Source organism: Haemaphysalis longicornis, unplaced genomic scaffold (assembly GCF_048455015.1).
Source record: "Haemaphysalis longicornis isolate Haplotype H1 unplaced genomic scaffold, Haemaphysalis longicornis Haplotype H1 scaffold_2, whole genome shotgun sequence".
Taxonomy (NCBI): Eukaryota; Metazoa; Arthropoda; class Arachnida; order Ixodida; family Ixodidae; genus Haemaphysalis; species Haemaphysalis longicornis.
This window is the reverse complement of record NW_027526295.1, coordinates 229,086,663-229,110,804: the sequence shown is the minus strand read 5'-3', so window position 1 is coordinate 229,110,804 and position 24,142 is coordinate 229,086,663. Positions and strand designations below refer to the sequence as shown.

General features: G+C 46.9%; 1 protein-coding gene and 1 pseudogene across 1 annotated transcript; one reads left to right on the top strand and one right to left on the bottom strand.

Moving 5' to 3' along the window:
* Positions 1-4,299: 4,299 nt before the first annotated feature.
* LOC144170055 (neo-calmodulin-like) lies at positions 4,300-11,703 on the top strand. Its single transcript, XM_077699574.1, has 2 exons — positions 4,300-5,026; positions 10,038-11,703. The coding sequence occupies exons 1-2, from the start codon at positions 4,472-4,474 to the stop codon at positions 10,230-10,232; spliced, it is 750 nt and encodes a 249-aa protein (XP_077555700.1). The 5' UTR covers positions 4,300-4,471; the 3' UTR covers positions 10,233-11,703.
* A 1,319-nt stretch (positions 11,704-13,022) lies between these two features.
* LOC144168540 (cathepsin B-like cysteine proteinase 4) lies at positions 13,023-17,419 on the bottom strand (annotated as a pseudogene).
* Between the last annotated feature and the right edge of the window lie 6,723 nt (positions 17,420-24,142).

Genomic DNA, 24,142 nt, shown 5'->3' with positions numbered 1-24,142 from the left:
TGCTGATTCAATCACAGTTCCCAGAGTACAAGAAATCCGAGATAAAGCTACAATCTTACAGTGGGACGCCTGCGGACTCAAGCAGCATCCTTTCTTACCTACGCCAATACGCCAATTCCCACGAAACATCGTTTTCCGGTGATCGCTATTTCTGAATCACGGTTGATGGAAGACATACGCCTTTCTTGCTACACAGTTCTGCGGTCGCTGACTGACGTAGAAATGTCAGGAGTTTTAATGGCCATGAGAAATGACCTCACCATAATAGAGCATGGTCTTTCACCGGATGCGCGGAATGGATACGTGCAAGCCACAGTTCGTGGTGCTCGGTTGTCCTTCACGATAATCACCGCCCATATTCCACCTAGTGTAGGACTGGACATAAATCGCTTAGAAGGCATCATCGGTACTACACCAGCCCCGCATATCTTGACCGGTAAATTCAATGCCCACCATCCAATCTGGGGCAGCAGGAAAACGACGGCTAAAGGGAGGCACCGGACATTGCCCACCGGCAGGGTATGTGCGTTCTCAATTCAGGAGAACCCACCTTCTACCGGGGAAAGATGTCAAGCGCCCTCGACGTCACGTTTGTTTCGTCAAAACTCCTCCCTAGAACGAGCTGGGCAGTGCACATTGAACTGCAAGGCAGCTATCATGCGCAGCTTACATTGCAGAGGATGGTCTCTCGGGCTCTCGTTCATAGCGTGTGATTCGCTCCTCTGACTGTGAGGCATTTAGAACTGGTGTGGAGGAAGCTGTGGACTCGGTGAGCTCATATGAAGCCTTCGTGGACACGATGTCAAGAGCTCGAAAGTCAAGCAGCAAAGTACTGAGGCTTCCGCATAGATACTTCGCGGAGTGAGTGGAAGAGCAGAAAGATGAGCGCACCGGACACAAGCGCCTGAAGAAGTCCGAGCGCCAAGACAAGCCCAGAAGGCGATTTGTAGGCGTATGAATAACCTCGCCAAGCGTGAGTGTGAATCCTTCTGCACCAAGGTAGACCCCCGGAAGCCACTCTTCGGAATATGGCTCTTGCTCCGAAGTTTGCGGACTCCGCAGATTCAACGGCACCCGTTCAAATCCATCTCACTGAGCACGAACACCAGTGACCTCCAAGTCGCTGACGCCTTCTGCAGGAGAATTACTGCAGTGCCAGCAGCTCTTCTTCTGCCACACTTTCCCCCCAGCGAGGCACGCTCAGGCACGGTGTCCCCAATGGACGAGCCCTTCTCCATGGCAGAGTTGCTTCGTGCACTGGCTTCTGTCAAGAAATCCAGCTGCCCAGGCCCAGATGACATCACCTACATAAAGCTGTCGTATCTAGGTGAAAAGGGAAAAAGTTGGCTCCTGCATGCCTTCAATCTTTCATGGGAAACTGGTCGTCTAGAGCCAAGGTGGAAATAAGCTCGCCTTGTACCAGTCCTGAAGCCAGGTAAAGTTCCCAACGCCAGTGAGTCTTACTGACCCATAGTGCTCCTGAGTTGTGTCGGGAGACTGATGGAAAAGATGGTGCTGTTCCGCTTGGACTGGGATTTGACCATCCGATATATATATATATACCCGGCACAGATGTGTGGTTTCCTCAAGGGTCGTAGCAGCCTCGACAACGTCATCGCCCTTGCAAATAGCATGAGATAAGCAAAGTGTTGGTGGAGCATTGATGTTGCCGTATTCCTCGACATCAAGTCAGCGTATGACTGCGCCTTGCATGAAGCCGTCCGCTCGGCGCTGAAGTCTTTAAGCATCAGGGGCTGCATGTACGCATGGCTATCGGACTACCTCTAGCTATAGGTATGTGTACATGTCTACCGACAGCGGCAACTCATCGCTACACCGGGTGACCCAACGTGTTCCCCCAGGGTGGGGTGCTAAGCCCTACACTCTTTAACACTGCCATAGTTGGCCTGGAGAATGCGTGCCACAGTCGGTAGAAATTTCTGTACTCCGACGAAATCTGCATATGGAGTTCTGGCCGCAATGGGCGAGTGTTACGGTCAAGACTGCAGAGAGCAATTGACTCCATTGCGGCATTTCTAGCAACTACAGGATTAGTGATCTCGGGGAACAAATGTGCTGCGATAGCCTTTTCAGAGCGTCACCTTACGCGCTACAGCCTCACTGTTGGAGGGACTACAATTCCATACGTCCCGACCCACACGTTCTTGGGAATGACATCACTCTAAGCACGCAGGATTGCATCGTGCGCGTCTGATGATTGTCGCAAGACAGCGGCGCCATCCTCTAGCGACAAGCTGGGCTAAAGAAGTGCGTGAATTTCTGCCGAAGGTGTATCAAGAGCCTGCTCCTCCTGAGCACCCGCCCTAGATGTTCCTGCCCATACCAGTCACGACTACTGTGCCCGGTATCACGAGGAAGGAGGATATTCTGGCTCCCGCACTAAAGTTCTTCGCTCTGGACTATATTTCGCGGATATACAGGGACCACACTCATGTGTACACTGATGGGTCGGTGTCATCAACATCATCCGCTATCGGGGTGTGGATACCGGCACCACGTACCACCATTAGTGCCATGCTCAGTCACAAAACGTCAACTATGGCTGCCGAACTTGCAGCTCTGAGGGTGGCTTTCGCTCATATCGTCAAGCAATCCGCACGAGAGTGGGCCATCTTCACAGACTCAAGGGCTGCCCTTCAATGTATAGCGTCTTTTCCATAAGACCAGCTTGTGTCTGACATACACGCTTTACATCTCCAAGCTCTATAAGCCCACCATCACATTGCAGTTCAGTGGATTCCAGCCTACTGTGGGATAACTGGCAATGTGCAGGCGGACATTGCTGCATCCGTTGCGCATAAGTATCGTGCATCGGCAATTGCTATACCATTCTCCAGGAAAGATGCATCTGTCCTTGCATCTAGCGTGGCATGGAACATGCAGCTTGCAGCCTGGGATGACGTATCACGTCATTACGCGCCGCTATCTTCCATCGATCCCAACTGCATATTCAAAATGCCACCAGGACTCTCCAAGCGGGTAGAAGCAATTCTACATCGCATGCGGTTGAATGTCGCATACACGCGCAACTTCCTCTTTAAGATGAAACAAGCTATGTCGCCACTGTGCCCACACTGCGATGTGCGAGAAACCCTTCAGCACCTGCTTTGTGAATGTGCTCGAATCAGTTACGAATGCTCGAATCGAATTACGTGAACTGGAGTAGCAAGTTAGCCATATTAGCCCGGCTAACATCGCCAGACTTCATTAAAGATCGCTCTCTCTCTCTCTCTTGCTCTTTCTCTTGTATTTTTAGAACTTTTTAAATTATCCCTAGGGCTTACTGCCGCCAATGAAAAACTGCGTTCACAGCGCGGTTAACATTAATCAACCCATCCTGTACTTCTCGTTTTTCTTGAAAATGGTCAAACTGGCCTTTAAACTTGGGTGATATACCTGTCTGAGTACGAGCGGTAATGGAGGGATTTGAAATAGTTTACAACCGTTTGTGGATTCTGATGTGTGATAATATGACCTCTTCATCGGTATCGATGTTGTTTACAAGGATCAAAATGCAGAACCCGTGGTGGTATGGGTGTCGGCAGGATTTCGTCTTGAGGGGGGCAAACCAGCTGCATTGTGGGTGGAGAGGGTGAGGGCAGGAGAAGGGGAAATTGTGCTGGTGTGGTGTGGGGAGGTCAAGGGGCCCCTTTTGCAACCCCTTCCGACGCCCATGCGTGGCGGGTAATCGCACCCGGGACCTGCGAAATGTCTCGCAAGCTCTCCACAAGGCCACCGCTGCGGCTGCAGGTCGCATATTCCGTCTTGGCTTCACTGATATCTCAGCCATTTTCTTAGAGTGTTCTCACCAAACTCGAGGTTTTAATGTTGCGTCTTTTCCGGACATCGGTCACAGTATGGTGTGAATTCAGGCATTATGTACCGAATAACAATATCTGAACTTCCGATAACATCAACAACTGAATTAAAGCGCAATAAGCACAGCGTTGGACGTTGATGGATTTCCGTAGCCATATGAACACCTCCTGTTGCAACGAGCCATCTATCAACAAGCCGGGTTGTTGTGTTTTTGTGCGCTTGTTGGATGAATGCAACATACTTTTTGGTGCATTCTTTCCTCCGTAGGTAGCTACAAACATGCGGCTGTCCCGCAATCTCCCCGTGCGTCATTGCGAATTTCCTTTGCTTTCATTTAAACTTTTAAGGCTCGCATTAACCCTCTTTTCTGGGTAGTCAGGTTGTGGAAACAGCATACATCTGTCATCCCACGAACCTTGCGGCCGATGCGCTCCCTCTACGCAGAACGCACACCTGCTGCGTAGCGAGCTCAATGTCATATACTCACATTTAACTCCGTTCACCGTACGCTGCACTGAGCGTACAACGGGTGCGGGACAGCAGGGTGTTGTATGTGATAACAATAAGCTCACTGCGCATCCAGCCAGACACTGAAAAATTCGACGAAGTTCGCCGGCCCACAGTCTTCTCAATGGAATCTTTTAGGCCTTGCTCGCATGAACAAGACAGGTGCGGCAAGCAAGCTGAATGTGCTGGTTCCGTTGGAAACGCTCTTTCAGGCCAGCGTGTGTTTCGGCGTCTGTCACTACGCAGACGAGGACGTTACGCATTCAACTGCGCCGAAGTGTCTGCAACTACTGCAACCGCTGTGTTTTATGAGTCTCGCGCCATGGACGCAAAATCAGCCCCCTCCGAGTGCTCTTCATCGATTTGCAGTGATTCGTCTGGATCGTTGCACCCCAGCATAAGCGAAAACTCAGACGAGGATGAACTGCTGGAGCTACGACAGGCGTTCGAGCTCTTCGATGAGGACTGCGACGGCCTTATCACTCCGCAAGAGCTAGGGGCGGTAATGCGTTCTCTCGGCTACAAAGTAACCGATGCGGAACTTGAAGACATAATCGCCGAAGCAGACACTACCAAAAAAGGAAACGTTGGTTTTGCCGACTTCTTGGCAGTAGTGGCTGAGCATGGCACGGCTGTGAAGGAAGGAGACAGTCGAGAAGGCGTTGAGGCGGTCTACAAGGTGGGTGTTGGTTGCCGCGCTTTTAAAACGCCGTAAAGGCATGGGGTTAGTTTAATTGCATGGATGATGTTTTTTGCACTCACTGTAAGTTTCTGAGCTGCTCAGACAGAGAAAAATGATTTCATGCACTTCGAAGAGCTGCCTACATATAGTAAGCTAACACGCAGTATCTGCCAACCTCTCAGTACTTCATAGTTTTGCGCTAGTGCTACATGAAATAAAGTAAGATCAAACACAACATTACCGAAAGGTAAACGCTGACAGCATTTTACAAGTCAACCCCTCCCCCCCCCCTACAACATCATAGCAATATATTGTTTGAAGTAACAATTCTCACGACAACCTCCGGGGGCAGGTTCTTCCTTTTAACTGTCTAAAAAACTTGTGACAAATGCTGTACGTGAGTAATGTTAAGAGCGCATTGCATTAAAATTAAATATTGGCAGGTATGACGTTCAAATCACGCTGTAAGACTGAATTGGTTTGCACTATCGTCAAAGCAGCTAGAGATAGTTGACCGGTACAAGGCGCCCGAAGGAGTTACGAAAGGCTAGGAAAGAGAATGAAGCACTCAAGTAAAGCTTATAGTAAGCAATGTCAACTTGTATATCTCAATTGCAGGATGAAGGCCACTTCCTTGGACTTCCAACCACTCCGGTCTTGAAAATAATGGAGCTAGAATAGTCGAATTAAAAAGGGATATTCACATAAATGTAGCAATTCCCATTCCCCTCTAGACAGGAAAGTAGATATCATTCGGCAAATAAATCTTGAGGGCGTTTCTAGGTCGGAAGAAATCTTGACTCTGTGTACTTAAATCTGCAACAACGTCGAGTAGCTACAACGTTAGGTAAGAGTAACCTAACCGTACTTTTCAACCCGAAAAAAACAATTTCAGTATTTCTTGACACACCTATTATGTTGGCGGAAAGAAAAAGACGAGAGCTTTACTTAGTGTTTACCTCAAGAAAATTGTAGAATATCTTTTTACGCGCTGACCTTGGTAACATGATGAATAAACGTGTATTGGAGGAGTCAAAGATGTTTCATGGCGAAACAGCGCAGTGAAACGCAACGGAAGACAAGAAAGAGCCAAACATGGGCGCTGTATAGCAACTGCACAAACTTTATAGCGCGCAAGCAATATAAGAAAAGGTGCAAAGAGCCCAAAAGAAAGAAAACTTAAGTTTGCATGTACACTAACTCATTGGGTAACAGGTCGAGTGACGACTTGATTACGCATGCACCCGCTCGCTCGTGCATTGAAAATCCTTCGTAAATCTCGCGTGTTCTGTGGTCGCCGTTGCGCTTAAGGACATGACTGTGCTCAAACAAAGGCTCTCCTGAGGACTCGTACGCGAACGAAGAGACACGTGTGGCAGTGGTGCTGCCAGTACGATATTTAATCGCATTTGCGTGCTCGCGAATCTGATCATTCCAGCATCGTCCGGTTTGTCCTATGTGCGACCTGCCGCAAGACAGGCAGATGTCGCATGCTGCTCAGGCCGTGCACTCCATAAAACGCGTAATGTGTCCCTTGTTCCGAATATTGCGGGTTGACTCCTCCGCGTTCACCCTGTTGCAAAGGCTGCCCAAGTTTCTGGGGGCAAAAAGCACAACAGGCACCCCTGACCGCTCAACAATTCTTTTTAGTTTGTGCGAGGCGTCGAGAACGCAGGGGATGAACGTCGTAGTTCTGTATTCCTTGGGCGCCTTGGGACGGGCCCCTACCCGCACGTCTCTCAGCAACTTGTTGCAAAGGCTATGGAGACATTAGTAGGCGCTGAACTGGGTACCGCAACATGGCCTCTATTTGGTGGTGCCACGACCTGAACAAGGCGTTCTTCAAAACCGCAGTAGCCACTTCGCATTTTACGAGCTCGGGGTGGGTCGAAGACTGTGGCAGCAGTGCCTACTTGGCTCTTGGCGGGTATCACAAAAAAAAGGCTCATCACTGATCCGCAGCCTCAGGTCAAAAAACCTCAGCTGGCCATCAATTGGCTGCTCCCTGGGGAGGACAAAGTGCCCAGGAACAGTGGCAAAGGCTCCCAATAAACTCATGCAAACTGGACAAACGGGGCGATGTTGGAATGCTCAGCTTCGTGAGCACGCGAATTCCATCAAATTCGCTATAGGTATCAACCTTGCCCCACTTCTTGCTTCGTGCTTGAACGAGCCCTTCTGAGAGCGTTTGTTTGAGCACAGTGAAGTCCTTACAGAGCCATGAAGACAAAATTATGTTTGCTTTATTGAAAAGATAGCGTGTTTTATGGTGCCCCCAGCGCTTTACCGGAAGCAAACGATGCTTATTCACTGCAAAAATTAATCAATATAAATTAACATTTTGTTTCTCGCGCCAAAACGTGTGTTTTTGGAACGTCTACAATAATGTCATATGTGCTGGGGAGCCTTGCTTACCGTTAGTCAGACTAGATAGCGCCACCATACCGCGGTGGGCCGTTTTCTGCCTTTGTTTTTGGTCGTATTTGTACCTGGCTTGTTTTTTGTTGAGGTAGAAAATAATCATTTCATTAAACATGGTGTTCACTCGACTAATATGGTGACGTAAGACACCGTCTATTACGCCAATCGGTCAGTGTCGCCTGAGAGAACCCCAAAGCGCTGCAGTGCTGTGCAGCTTAAACAAGCATAGTGGGAGTAGTACCAACAGCAGTATGCATCGGTAATTTTAAGTATTAAGTGTACATTCGTAACTTCCACTGCTTACCCCAACATTCTTACTGCTGGAAAAAGAATGTGTACCAAATGTAAGCAAAATATATAGCTCGTTTGGCAAGCTTATAAGCCCTGACAATTTTCGTTTGCTTTTGCCGGCTCCAGCCAATCGCATAGCTGTCGCATATGACATCACTGGTTCTGTGGCAGGAAATAAGCTAGGGGGTCGCATGGGCATTCCCTTTCTTCCTAGTTATGTAGCTTATTTGAGAGAAGTTTATGTTGAAAGTGTGGTCAGTATGATTGTAACGAGGCAATCTTTGGTATGAGCGAAACTTGTGGTTTGTCTGCATGGCCCCTTTAAGCGCTTCGGCGACCACACAGCACGCGAGATTTATGAAAAATTTTCAATGCACGAGTGAGCGGGCGCATGCGTCTACAGTAAACTCGTTAGCAAAGGAGATACTATATCTGCAATCTTGAACTTTCTTTCTTTTGTGTGCTTTCCGGCTTTTCTTATATTGCCTGCGCGCAATAAAAGTTATTCTGTGGCTAGTCAGCGCCGGTGGGCTGATTTTCGCCCTAATTGTAAACCACCTAGCCCGTCTTCACACCTTAGTACAAATATGTTTTATTGACCTCAATGTGGAGGCATCCATAGTCCAGAATTCAGTGGTTCTATGGAGCCCGTATGGTCCAGTCAACCAGATCTTGGTGATCCGGGTTCAAGTCTGTTAGGCCTTCCTTTCACTAATTATTTGAGGGTTTAAGATATGGGGCAAAGGTTACTGTATTGCCACTACCGCACATTGTAGTAGTCAGTAGGTGGCTCTAGGCAGAAGTTGCAATTGCACGGACATGGATTCGAGTGCATGGAGTGTAGTATTGTGAAATAAGGAAATGTGCTTGTCTGCAGCTGTCGGTAGATGACCCTGTCTATACTACGCATCTTGATATGTAAAAGAGGAAATGTTTTTACTGCTAAGCGGTGATGACCCCGAATGTCTGAGAATTCTGTGAGCATGATTTTTTATCGTGAGCTCACGGGGGTATAAGTGTACTCCCGGATGAAAACGCCTGGTGTGTATAAGCGCGGGCTGCCGCAAGAGCCACCTCCTTGCCTTCTAGGGATCATTAAACGCATGTCCAGTCGATGTGTATCTACCGTGGCTGGGTTTGCGTACAGAATATATCGGAGCCGTTGTTGAAATGCGCTCGATTGAACAGTATGAGAGTCTAAGTTGACGGTAGCGTGTTCCTTGCCCTTGAAGGCTGCACCTTGGGCAGTAGCGGTGTCCTTTGCGGCTATGGAAGTCCTTCACCTTTTTTCCTGAAAACGCCTGAAAAATAACTGACTGAAGACAAACGAGTTAAAGTATGAACTTTTCTATTCACATTTGCAACCACCATCAGAGCTCTATAGTTTTTCCTTACATCTAGGAATCATCTTCCTCTTACACTGCGAACAGCTTCTGCAGCTTGATTCCAATTCTCCTTACCCATCTGTCTCTCGTACCAAAGCAGAAAAAACCAAACCACGGTGGGCACATGAACATGTGCTTTTTTCGCTCACATTGACGAGTTATTACACATTTTTTAATGAAAAACCTTTTTATCAAGCTTTTAAGACACTCATACATGCTCATGCATTGAGTGAACCTTTACTTCAGCGCTAATTCGCTGCAGACTCGTCAGTAATGCGCTTGACGTTGCCCTATTTGAAATAGAGGCTGACTTTCTCGAAAGAAGGTGAGCACCGCCATCATGTTCTCTTAGTTTATAGATGCGAGGTTTTTGTATTTAAAAAGGAAGTTCAGCTTGAATTGCCGCCTTGTCTATGGCACTTGTTTTTTTTTGTCTTTTTTGCGCGGTTATCTTTTTCCCAAATGTCGCACCCACTGTCCCAAATTAGGCTTTGCATTATAAGATCCATAACAGAGTCGCAGATGTTTTTGATGGGCTAACTATTTCTCCAAGTCCTGTACGTTGCATTCATTATTATATTTGACATATCTAGTATGCACACATTAATCATTAGACACCTTATTTCCAACGTCTCTAGAATGTAGGAAAGACGATTAATCTCAGATAATTAAAAACGTAATTATACTACATCCCTACCTCAGAGATCGATAATATAGTACCAATCAATGCCGTACCCTATTTTTCGTACGGATTTGTACGCTCTCATTCCTTTGCCTATCCACCTTAAATGTTTGTTAGGGAGAAGTAGCTTCGTGTTTGTGCCTTCCTGCGTCCTCTTGGGGTATTGTGTGCATTGTGAGAGCAACATTTTATACATGCATTCATTTTCTGAAATTCATTTCTCGCTTAGATCTTCGACAGCCATGATCGAGGATACATCAACGCTGTAGACCTTCGACGAGTTATGGCATCCATAAACGCATCTGTCACGGACAAAGAGCTCGACTGCATGATGTTGGCTGCAAACAAAGATGGCGATGGACTCATCACCCACGAAGAATTTGTTGCACTGTTCTCTGAGGATGGTGCCACTAATGACATCTGAACAAGAAAAGCCTTTGTGTCGTGGCCGCTAGTAGTAGAAGTCATGAAGCATATGTAAGGCTAGAGTTAGCCTGTCGGGTGCAATTTGTGGTACCCCGAAAAACCAAGGTCGCGGACGAGAGGAGCAGGTCAAAGCACTCGCTAGAATTTCTGGTTATCGCATAAATGAAATCACTCGGACAAAAAACAAAATAAGCTGACCGAAATAAAAAACAAAATGCACAGATGCACAGACATTGCAGATGAGCATGAAAAAGTAGTACAAGTTACGGTCGACTTACTATACAGGACTGCGAATTCCTTTCCTGGCTGCACGAAAGGAAAGCGGACGCGCAGCTGAAGGAATGTTTTCCTTTCAGGCTTCATTGATTTCTCATGCCAGTTAATTGTCATATTTACTAATTATACGTGAACTACGAAAATTGGTATGGCACCCACAGTTGTTGCATGTATTACGAGGTGATGGTTGGGCATTTTTTTCGGTGCTTAAGGGGTGGGGGGACTCAATCTGCCTGTCCTAATGGCAGCGCCTATTTTCACTATCTAACGTGTACCACACGATAAAGGCAGCGAATACATCATGCCTCCTGAATATACCTCAGAGCAAACCTGACGGTACATCTTTCATGGCCTGGTCCGGAAGCGTGGTCTACTTGCCACCTTTATCGTGCGGTGATCGTTACACAAAGTGAGCGGCGCATGCCTTAATAATTAAAAGTTTTTGGCAGAACCCACGGAATCGCAAAAAAGTCAGCAACAGACACCTCAGATTGTACACATGGGGAATGCGGCTGCCATGCGAATTTCCGCAGGCCGTAAAAGGAATAACTGAATTTTACAAGGTCAATTTTCATAATTCAATGTACTCTTCCCGCGTAAGTAACCACAAGAAACGTAATGTTAGGTAGATACCAACTCTTCCAGCATTCGCCGCGGTGTGTCAGTGGCTAGGTCGTTGCGCTGCTGAGCCCGACGGCGCGTGTTGGATACGGACCACGGTGGCTGGTTTTCTTATGGCGGCGATAAGCGCAAACGCCTGTGTTCCGCGATTTTTGCGCGCGTTAATTAAAGATCCCTAGGAGGTAAAATTAATCTAGATCCCTCCACTACGGCATGTGGCACAGCGTAGATGTAGCTTCGGCGCGCTTAACCCCAAAATCGATCTATCGATCGATTAATCGATTATTCAATCAATCAATCAATCAATCAATCAATCAATCAATCAATCAATCAATCAATCAATCAATCAATCAATCAATCAATCAATCAATCAATCAATCAATCAATAGAATGACTGCAAATAACAAGAACATCGCACTTCTCTCTGGTAACAGAAAGTTACTTGTGCCATTGTAGCTACAGCGCATTTGTTGTTTATTGTTCTCTTTTTTTTTCTTTGTTGTGGCGGGTGGGTTCACGTGTATACGATTTTTCTCACCGCAATAAACATTGCCCGTGAGGCAGCACCCTTCCTGGGTTAGCTCGTCTGCGAGCCTTTTTTTGCGGTGCCACTAAAAACTTTCTTAAAGGAGCACTGAAGCCAACTTTCGGCGTTAATATTATTGCACAGTTCGCTTCCTTCACTCAACAGAATACCCTGGCTGAAATATGAGCGGCCTGCGACGCGAAGAACATAGTTCACTTGGATCTCATTTATCGCGCCGACGGAGCAGCGCACGGAGCGGCACTCAGCAAATGGACATCAGCGTGACATCCCCCCGTGAAGCCAAAAGAAGTGACGCGACAGCGCTCGTCAAAAACTCGTGACGTTACTTCACGCCCGCGGCCCCACAAGAGGCGAGCGGACGCAACACCCTCTCAAGCTGGCGCCGGTGACGTCCGCACAAATCGGTGAGGTCAGGCCGGGATTCCGTCATATGCGCCGTTCTGGATGAAAGCGCGGGAATTTGAAACAAACGATTTTCAGGCCGTTCAATGTGATTGACTATCGCGCGCTGAAGTATTTGAAGTGCTGTTTCAGTTTCACCAGACCATTAAGCATCGATAAAAGAAATAAAAATGTAACAAAATTTTCGTTTCCGTGCTCCTTTAGGTTTCATTGATTTGTGTGTGCAAACTGTCTTTTTTTTTTGAAAATTGAGTATTTTGGTCAATGAGAGAAAGCGTTGTCCCCATACAATTTCAGAACGTGCATAAGAATAATAACTGCTTGACCTGGAAAATTAAAATCTCCAGCTATTTTAAATTGTATGTTGACGATTGGGAAGATAGAGACTCTATTTTTATTAACCATCTCCTGCAGGATATTTAATCAAGTAATCTATGTGAAAAAGGCGCCAGTAAAATTCTGGCTTATACGTTACGTTCTAGGTAGGGCCACAGCTAAATCCTTGCGAAATTAACGAATACGAGATCGAAATTCACGTAGATAGCAGAAGTACTACACGGCGTTGGGTTAATGCGTTTATAACAGTAGGTACGAACTCGCTATATATAAACAAATCAATCAATCAATCAATCAATCAATCAATCAATCAATCAATCAATCAATCAATCAATCAATCAATCAATCAATCAATCAATCAATCAATCAGTCAATCAATCAAAAGCGAAGATGGTGCTGCAGGCCAGGCACTCGTGGTTATGCAGATATTCTGCACATCGAACACAAACATTTATTCCTCACCTTTGGGATGTCAGGTGAATGCTGACTCCAGGGTATATTAGCAAACTTTGCAGATGTTCTGTCTGGCTGTTTTTGGTTGATCTATTGGTGCTTTCTTATTCACATGGATGCGCAGCGTCCCATTCGTGGGGATCTCAGCATGAATTAGATCTTCAAGGACAGATTCGTTTTTTCTATCTTGAAGTATCCTGAAAGAAGGAAAAAAGATATCTTATCATGCACATCCCGTGTACTTTTCTCCAGCGCACGAAGGTGGGGTGCTGTCACATCTGCTGTACTATTCCATTTCAACACTACCTTCCGCATGTACTCATAGTAATCACGAAATGCAGTACTTCATACTAGGGATAAACGCACCTCTGAAAAATAAGGAACTTTCATAAATAATGTTGCATCATTAGCCGTTTGTTTATCGACCGTGTACAATGCGTCTAGAACCCACGAGCTCTTCCTGTTTGATATGAATAAAACAGTCGAAGGGGGACTCGTCCCAGCTTACAGAAACAATGCTTGCCTTAAAACCAGCAACACGTTGTTGGTGTTTCTAAATTTAACCTAATCCGCCCGATTAATTGTTAGGGGATTTAAAATCATTGCGCACTGTTAATTAACGGCTCTCGTGGGGAAAAAAATATTAACATTTGTTCTAATTTGCATCAAAGCCACATCAATCCTTTGTGGCTTGACCGTGAGAATCCTGCTCGTGATGTTAGTTGTGGTGCTTCGGCGAAGGACCTGAAACCCAATTAAAGTTAGGGGCGCAAAGCTCTAAAGCTGCACGCGTGGTTTGAAGCACGCTGTAATGGGTAGCCACGGATTACATTTGTTCACTGTGGTTAGCTTCCCGCTGCTTCATGCGCGGCAGTTATTGAAAGAATCTGGCGAGCCCAGCTACCGCTTTATTTAAATTAGGCCTACACAAGTTCATCACTGCGTGCCAAATTCTCGCAGCGCCGAATTGTCTCCCGTTTGGCTTCCATGACAAAAACATATGCTCAGTAGCCAAGATTTAAACTCGAGACTGCCTACATGGTAACGTCATGGTTATGCAACGACGCCCATACACGAGAAAGGCTGAAATGAGTTGTCCTCAAATATTTCTTTGCGTAGGGACATCGATCTGTGTGTGCCAAGATTGTCTAGGGCACCGTTTATACAATTTCTGACACTTAAAGCACATGAGCGCCTTACGTAAAAATAGACAGAGCAGGTCAAGGAAAATAGCTGCAAGGGGAGGATGAAAATTTTATAACCCTAATATCCCATCTGTAGAACATTGAATGCCACCGACACTAATCATCGTGCCTCATAGCCCGTTCTTCTTACGCTAGAGGCTATGTTTATCTGCTATTCAATTAAAGAAATCAAACTTTCTCAGATAGAGGCCAGAATTTTGAACTTCCTATCAGCCGAACATGACGACACCCACCATTGTGTTCCGAGTCAGGATTCCAGGAGTTCGCCACAAGCCAGCAGGGGGTGCCATTCTCCGTGCCCCAGCACAGGATTTTGCTTACGTGTCCACCAAGCCATTTACCACTGTGCCGCTGTTAAACACATGTGGAATGATGACGTTAGCACAAGTCGAATCCAGATAAATGCCCTACAAGCAGCGTAATCTCCCTCACGAGAAACCTACGGCCGAGCCAGCGCAGGCAGCCTTAAGCCCGTCATTTGGAATATCCCCCGAGCTAACATGCTTCATCGTAATATTAAAACAACATATCCGCGCAATTGGGGAACACCAAAGGCATCAACGTGCAAATTCAAAATGCACGTTCACCATTGGGATTCTAGGGACTGGGTCCTGGGTCACGCGGGCTGCGTTAATAATGAGGCCACCCACGAGCTGGGGAGTTGCATGATATAGACGTCTTTGAGCCGGACAACTAGGGCGATCATGATTGAAAAAAATTCCCCGCATTTCCCCGAGGGGAAGAATGTGAAAGTGCGAATGCACGAGTTGAATTTGCGCGGTTCGGTAATGTTCGCGAAAGAGAGATCACACACACACACACAACTACAAAGAAAGAAAGATGCATTTATTCACAGACAGCTATTTGTGTTGTCGTTGTACTTGATTGCTAGAGCGGATCTCAGCTTTAAAATTTCGTGTCAGTACTCCTTTAAGCAGGTGCATTAGCCCTTCTGACGCCCGATTCTTGGCCAATCGCCCACGTGGGTATGTGCCATGTCAGCGGCCAGGCAGCGCGCGCCCATCTCCCCCCGTTGCCAAGGAAGACGAGGAGATTCCTGGCCCATCCCCCACGTGGGTATGTGCTAAGTCAGCGGCCAGGCTGCGCGCGCCCATCTCCACGTGCGCGGACATCGCCGGTGGACGCAGGTTCAGGGTCGCTTAAGAAGTGCATTCGCACTTAAAAGCGCTACTGACACACGAAGGCGAATGAAGAGACACTGGACAAAGCGCACTAGCAAGCGCACTAGCGTTTAAGTAGCGCGTTTTCAATCATGAACGTATACCAGCAAGCCCAACTGGCAGTTCATCTAGGAGGACTTATCTACATTGAATCAATACCCCTTTGCGAAATGTCACTCCCTGACAAGATGATTCCGCGTCGGTTACGGAAGCAGCAGCCACTTTAAGTTCCCGCTCCGTTACTCAAAGGCTCACGTAGGACAGGGAACGTAAAATGATAAATGCTTCGTCGGGCTCGGACCGATGAATGGAATTCTACGGCTTCCCTCTTCCTATTTCGCTATTCTCATATCCATATCGCTACTCTTTTCTTCTTTCACACTGCTAAAACACAAACTCCGTTTTCGTTACTATTTTTTAAGGCACGGCAGGAGTACGTAATTCACCAGTATTGACTATACAGAATTTATTAAGGCAATGACACAGTTAACTTAATCGGTGCAAATCTGGCCACAACAGCGAATGTCCTGACGTCGATGCTGAGCCTAAGCGGACTAATTGCAATGTATTGGGATTCTTCAACTTGATGAAGGTAATTTGACATAAGAACAAGAACAGGAGTAGCGGAGGAAGGTGCCGGATGCGAGCGTCTGATCTATACTCGCACATTACTTACCAATTTCCGCATCATACTTTAGCCTAATCGCTATCAACTCAAGGCAAAATAAAGACTTGACTGTCTGTTTGATTTCCCTAGACCTCAGCTTTGCCATTCTGCATTAGTCTTCCTTGTTTCTCGTACTATAACGCGCTATAAATTGTGTGGAAGCTTGGCGTACACAAAATAGCTCAACGCTCATCCAGGCACGGACGCCATTTTTCTGCGTATGGGAGGCAAGAGCCCAAAATAGATTCAGCGCATTCTAACTGTGGCGGTCTCCGTGCGAGCGTACACGTGGCTGAAGAAGCATTTTTACAACCCAGCGGGTGAAGCCAGTAAACCTGATCACGTGCTAAGGTTAAGACCTTTGGGAGGAAGAAACCTTCCATAACTACTTTTGAAATATTCATTACGTATTGCCTAATTAATCAGAAGTACAGAACGAGGCACCAAATACCTAATAATGCATAGTAACATAGATTCGGGCACTTGAATGCCTAAAACTGGGTTTATTAAAACTGTGAAAAGTGACAGTTATCAGTTTGTACATAATCAGCATGTCTTAAGGGCTTTCGCTTAAGCGTAATTCCGTATTTTTTAACATACTTACCACTTTTCTGGGTGGGAAAGTCTGCTTAAACAGAGAAATCAGCCTCCACAGGTCAATTCTTGGAGATTTCTGTCGCAGAGATACATCTTATTTCCTTAAAACCTGTTCGAGGTAATATCTGTTAGGCATATAAACCCTCATGCGCCTAGGCGTCGGAAAATATTCCTGATTTTGACGCCTCCCTGAAAGAAATTGAACAATATATTTAAAACATATTTCGAAGAAAGTTAAAAGAGCTACAGAGTGGATCGATTTGATTCACTAATCTTTAATTTTTTCTCTGCTCTTGTGATGAGATTAATATATACTCAAGCTGTTAACGAAACAGTTCGCATTCTTCATACTATAGTGCTTGTAATTTCCTATGCTTTCGCTTGTCTGCGTTTAGGCGCGATTTGTCGACAAGTTATTGACAAGAGAAAGGACCCCGTAATAAGGTTAGAGATGCAGAAAAAATTCTGCAAGGACCTGCATGTGCGAAGTTAAACTTTAGCGGAAATATAGTGGCTGTTAATTCCTGCATAATGTCCATTCGCTCATCTTCCTTTTTCTTCTATAAACACAAAATGAAATTACTGCCTGCATATCAAAGTGCTTGTCCTCGCTGTAGGTCGTCTCGTAGCCCTTGCGGCAGGTGTGCAGTCATCTCGGCAATGGCTGGGTTCGCTGGCATGGCGAAAGCTTGCCCTTGTCTTGGTGTTCACAATGAGAAAAGTAGCACGGCTGGCAACGATTGTCGGTTCAGTACAGGCCTCCAGTCACAATGCCTAGTTCCTTGTAGTACTCCCAAACTGCCGACGGCTACCCACCATAGCAGCTGCGTCAAGAAATGGCTACGGAAGAAAGTTAATTTCTCTTTCGCAGCGCACAGACGGGCCTCACTTCGCCTCCATCGTTTTGCGGCGTTTGAGCGGAACACCATCGTTGTTTTTTTTTCAGTGCGTGTTCTGGCAAAAGGACCCGTACAGTGTGTGTGTTCGGCCCATGCGAGGTTTTTGAGCTCCGTGCCCAGATCTCTGGAGTTATTGCCACCAAAAGAAACCACGCCGGAACTATAGGCCTACCCCGTTAGGCCTATCTTCCACTCCGTCGACCAGCGACAACGTGGAAGTCATCGTGAAAGGAGAATACATCCCCCCTGATGAACTACAAAATGGCGGCTGGAAGCACATCCTCCGTGCACATCGTGAGAACGCGGCCACCAAGAAGATCGCTGAAGCCCCCAACCCAACTGCTTCGGCCGACCATGCGACCAAGCAGCATCGCCCTCGCCCGAAGCAATGCATTCCACCCCCAGAGAAGCTCCCTGAAGGAGACTTTAAAATCGTCTTCCGACCTCAAGGCGGACACAATGTCTGCGCAACAAGCCAAGCCGACATCCTGGATGCCATGTAAAAGACAGCGGGACTATCATATGTGCAAGGTGAGCAGCTAAGAACGAACGTGACTTCCAACTACTTCATGTTCAACACATCTATGCAGGAGAGATGCCGTATAATTGCCTCGATCAAACATATCAATAACAGAGGCCGGACTTTCGATGTCGCCATGAATGTCACCGCCCCATCTCGCCAGCGCCTGGAACAATATTCAACATACCCTACCTGAGGCCATTAGGGAACTCCTCACAAAATTCAACCCCTTAATGCAGCATCCTAAACGCCAGAAGGATGGGCACCTCCAACGCTGTGTAAATCCTGTTCGACAGTACTATTATATCCTACCACTTCGCATACCAAAGAGCAACCTACCGATGCCAACCTTTCCGACGAAGAACAGAAGCATGCACCCGATGCTGGCGCGCGTGACATCGACCGGACGTGTGCCCAACCTCTCAGGTGCGTTGTCAAAAGTGCGGACTACCCAACCCATACACGGAACACCCGTGCAAGCCCGAATGTGTAGTGTGCGACGGCGCTCACATCACCGGTTCTGCGGAATGCCAATCCAAATTCCAGCCAAGGAGGAGACCACCACCCCTGATAAACAGTTACCCTGGCAACAACCACCTCTTCCCCGCTTCCCCCCCGCACCTCTACTCAATAGCCCAGAAGATTGGCCTTCTGTTCCGGAACGTGAAAGAAGGCGCTCCAATTTATTGATGAACAAAAAACGTCGCTCGGCAAGTAAAAATTAACAAGAAACCCAACCACCCCCATTACCGCCGACCCAGCCCAACAATAAGCAGGACAGCTGGGGCGGCCCGGGTTCCCATCCTCCCCAGTATCAACAACAAACACTCCACCCTCGCCAGCATAATGCACAAGAACTAGCATGCCGAGACTACAAAAAGGTGACATGGCGTTGCAGTCAGAGAATCAAGCACCGCGCAACAGCCTGTCTCAGGCAAAAACCACAACAGTAGCAGAATCGAACTGTCCTCCTGACAAAAAACGCGTTGTAGAGACCCGCGTTGCCAAAGAGGTAACCAGTAAACTCATTAACCATTATGAAAATCTCAACTTCATCCACAACAGGCTCAACACGTTAACAAACCGTTGAAACAAAATTTCAGCACATCGAAACGAAAATTCACAACACTGTCGCGAACCCCCGTTCAGTTTGCTTTTCCTATTTTGTAGCGTCCTTCTTCGGTCGCCAAGCCTTGTTTTTTCTCCGAAAAGCATGCGGCGTGCGCGCTAACCAAACGGGAAACGCGGCTGTTGAGGGGGACCATCGCCCCAGCCTGGGTTTCGGCGCGGCCACGGCGTTCCGTACTCCCCGTGGCTTTCTGTCTTTCTGTCGCTTTCTGTCTCCGGGTCTCCGGTGTAGTTCGCACAACGTTTCTTTCTTTTACGCTGTTTACGTTAGTGTGTTTTGTCTGAATTACTTTCTCTACGTAAGTAATTCTCCACGCGTGCGTTTTCGTGTTCAAACCTTGTGTTGTTTGTGTTTGATTGGCCCTTTTCCCTTTGGCGGAAACATGGCTGATTGGTGTTTACAAGCGTATCCCCGATTGGCTGCAGAAAGTGGGGCCAGAATGCGCTTTTTTCCCATGAGTCCGCATGAAGCGAATATAAACCCTCTCGGCCGGGTTCACGGAAGAGGGCAGAGGGCGGAGCGCAGCGGGCGGCCAGCACCGGGACTCACTTCAGAAACTGCCGCCCGTCGTCGTGCCCTTCCGCCGGGAGACCACGAACCAGTCAGCCACGTCCCGTTATGTACTCCTGTTCTCTTGAATGTTTTTCTCATCTGATGTAATAAGTGTATTATTTCAGGTTTGTATGGGCTACATGTAATCACCGTTACCAGTAAAGTAAACAAGTTAACCATAAACATTTCTTCGACGTTTCAACTTCTTCACTGCGATCACCATGCTACTGTAGAGGCAGTTATATATTTGACCAAATTACGTCGTTACAACACCATAAAATTCCTAAACAACATCATGAAAAGCATTGATTACCAGAGCATCTTCAGGAAGCAACAGACATCCCGCAAAAATCCCCAGCACCATGTGCCGAACACGGAAGCAACAAGCCGTGCAGGTAAAGCCTGGCAGTGGTTTTGACGGAGATATAAACGTAAACGAACCACTTTGCGATTCCTGGCTCAATATCAAGCCAGTCCGCCCTATATAAATGCGTTGCAAGAGGCAAGTACGCACACGAGTTAGCAGGCTACATGACATTTCAAAACCAGAATGACCCGCAAATGGCGGTACTGGTCAACCGGAACCTCACATTATCCCAGCAGCAGTTTGATAGTGTTGATATTTACCACGACCTAACAATAGTGTACGCGAGAAAACGGAACGACACCAGAATCTTTATTCTCAACGTATACACTGCGAGTACAAATTCAACCGCCTGTTCTCGCTAACTCGTAAAGAAGCAGACCACACGCTCTCATAATTTTAGGGGACTTCAATGTCCCACGCACTGCATGAGGATACAAGAAAAGCATTGCTAAATATATAAAGGCCACTGTTAGAAGTAGGACCGAATGCGTGGCCGCGCTCCTCGGAGTAACAGTATGGGCGCCGCGGCAATCTTTAAGCACATATATTGCGGAATCAGCGCCATGTGTCGGAAGAGCTGGAGCTAGCTGTGCGCCATCTGATACGTCCCTTCCACTTCGCCGCGCGCAATCATGCACGAAAGCGCTGCAGCCATGACGTACTGTTACAATATTCGAACTGAGTTATCAAGGCACGCATGCAAGATGCTCCTAAAAACTTACATGTTGTGTAATTCAAGCAATGTTGTGTAATTTATCTTCTAATAAATACGAAACAAGACTTTGCTAAGCAAACATTGTGTGTCGTGCTTTTTTTTTCAAGGATAAAAAGGCGGAACGCGAACCTCTGCAACAAAAATAACTCTCCAGAAGCGGAAGGCGTATTTAAAATTATCTCTTCGTGCTTTGATAACTCAGTTGAAATACATTGATTAGAATTGTTTGCGTACCTTTACCCATAGAGTTTCATACTAATGAAATTAGTATGAAACTCTATTTTTTTACCCGCCGCGGTGGCTCAGTTGATGAGGCGTTGTTCCGATGACACAAGGACGCGGGTTAGTTTCCGGGCCATGCGGCCGCTTTTCTGATGGAGGCGAGAAGCGAAAACATTCATGTGGTTGAAATTTCGGCACATGTCAAAGGTCCCCATGTGGTCAAAATTAATCCGGAGCCCTCCACTACAGCGGGCCTCATCGCCTGTGTCAAACCTCATTATCGATCAAATAAATCAATTTGTATTCAATTTGTATACCTTCGCCGTGCACGGCGAAGTGGGAGGAACCGTTGCAGACGACGCGCAGCCATCTCCACCTCTGGCATTGATTGCGCATGTGCCGCAAGATTTCCTTGGCGCCCGTCACGGCGCTCTGCGCTGCTTGGTGACGCGCTCGGTGTTACTTGTGGCCGCGCCTCTACGTTGACCCCGTGGCGGATATAGAGGGGGGGGGGGGCACATGGGGACTGCCTCCCCCCCAAAGACACGTGTTTTTTCCCCTTTTTTCCCCTTTCACATCCGTCTCCACCCATCCGTTTCATCCGCCAACAATGTAATGTTCCTTGCATAGCTTCGGGCTCATAATATGTGCACGTCGATTGCGCACCCTCTCACCTTTCACCCCCGCCTGCCCCCCCTCCCCCCCCCCCCCCCAGTGGCTTGTTCAATGCTTACCATTCCCACTGTTTTCGCTGACAAGCGCGCTGCCCAAAAGCCGCCGCGTAGGGTATTCGAGTAAGGGAGCACGGCTCAGCAGCGCCGATGTATACGAGCGCCTAAAATGTGTGCAATACTTTTGGTCTCTTTTATTTTCCTGGCCAAAGCAGTTTTGACAGCTCCTGGGTAGTTCTAGAACTGCTTCACTTAGGTAATTATCCGGCTTTAGTTCTAGTTTTAAAAAAATATATTACACGAAGTAAGTTAAGTCGAGCAGCTCGTCGCATGTCCCCTAGAGGTTCAAGATTTGCCAACTGCAACATCGTCGAAAGGAAATCGCGACGTCTATACCTACTGTAAATAAAGCGGACTGCCAGGCGCTAATTTTTTTCAATCTTTCGTACATTGCTTTTTGTTTTCCTCCGCTCCTCATTTTTTGGAGGGAGGCGGGAGGGGGGAGAGTGGAAGAATCCCAGGATGTTTCTCGTCGCAATTTGGCAGATGGGCCGCGTGTGCCGAGGGGCGGACGAGAGAGCCGCGGACAACGGAAGCCCGAACCCGCCAGATCCTTGGAAGACGGGGCGGCTCGAAAAACTGCGTCTCAGTGAAGCAGCGGGGGTTCGCGGGGGGGGAGAAGCGAGGAACAGTGGTAGCCCGACGAGCGCTTGGGACGCAGCGTCCGGTTTTGAGGGCTGTCCTGGGATGCCCGTGTGACGACAACGGTGAACACCAGGTCTCCGGAGATCTGTCTGTTCACGGAGGAGAAAGTGCGCACAGCCGCAGACGACCGGCAGCCTGACGCGTCACCCCGGCGTGGCCATCAACCGAACTGCAGGTGAGCCATCCTGCCCTTCGCCACTACTCTTGGGACTCTCTTTAATCGCCCTCCCAATTGTCGTCCTTCCTTGCATGCATCTTTCCTTCCTTTCTTCCTTACATGAATCAAATCCTTCCTTACGTCCTTCCTGTCGAGCTTGTTTATTTTTTATTTGTGTTGTTTAACTTCTTTTAACTATGTCTAACCAATTTACCCGCATTAAGCTTTGCAGTCTAAGATCCACAAAAGCGTCTCACATGTCTTTTGATGGCCTAATTATTCTGTACTTTCTGTAATCTTCCGTGTTAAATGAACATTACTTAATTAGTTGACACACATCTAGATCATTATGCCCCTAATGTCTAGTTGTACTCGCGTTACTTCCGAATAAAAGGTTTACCCCCAATAATAAAAGAAAAATTTCAGAGTACTAATGCCGCATAAAAATAGACTGTACAGAGTAGTAATCAATGCAGTACCTAATTTATCATGCGCATTGCATGTTGGTATTCCTTTGCCTGCTCAGCATAAAACTCTTTTAAAGCTAAGTAGATTAATTTTCGTGTCTTCCCTCGTCTTGCTGTCTATTGTGTGCGTTCTGACAACAACGCTTTACAAAAGCATTTCATTTCTCCTTTTTTGATTAGATCTTCAACAGCCATAGTGGAGTATACATCAACGCTGTGGACCTTGGACGCGTCAAGGCATTCCTAAACGTATCGACCAGGGACAAAGAGCTCGATTGTATCATGTTGGCTGCGTTCCGAGGTGGTGGTTGACTGATCACGTGAGAAGAATTTGTTGCTGTTCTTTTCTGGGGACGTGGCCACCAAGCACATGTGAACAAAAATACTTTTTGTGCCGACGCTGAAAACAGGACGCTGCACTCACTTAAAATTGATGTTTATCCCATAAAGCAATCCATTCCTAATGTAATACACGAATGCACAGATACATGCAAAAGTAGAGCCAGTCATGGCCTAGTACTAGATACAAATGCAAGCTCTCCCTCTTCTCGCTGCACGAAAGCAAAACAGATGCGCATGACTTAGCGAAAGTTTATCTTTTATGATTCTATGATTTCTTATGCCCGTTGGTTTGTACATTTATTTAATATGGTTGAGCTTCGAATAAAGATGTGGCAGCAGTTCTTACATGTATTACGAGGTGACATTTGCGCACTTTTTTTTTGTATTCAAGGGGTGAGGCGTGCTCACTCAAGCAGCCATAACGACAGCGCCTGTCTGCTCTATATAAGGTTTACCACTCGATAAAGGTAGCGAACACGTTCAAGGTAACGTCAAGGTACATGCTTCATGACCTCCTCAGAAAGAATGTTCTAGTGGATACCTCTTTTGTGTGGAGATCGATGCACATACAGGGCAAATGACGGGTGTCCTAAGTAAGGAAAATTTGGCGCAGAATTTTTAGAACATAAAAAAAAGCAACGGACATTTCAGGTTATATGCATAGGGACTGCGGCTGGGGCATGAATTTCCTCAGCTGCGTCGTAATTAGTAAATCTACTAACAAGGTTACAAAGAAATAACTGAAGCTAATGAGGTGAATATTCATAATAGCATGAACTTATACTTCCTTTCCATGCAACCAACCAGAAACCAATAAGCGTTGTAAGTCAGCACTGCTCGCATTTTCGCTCGTCTGGACGTTTTTTTGTTTTGCATT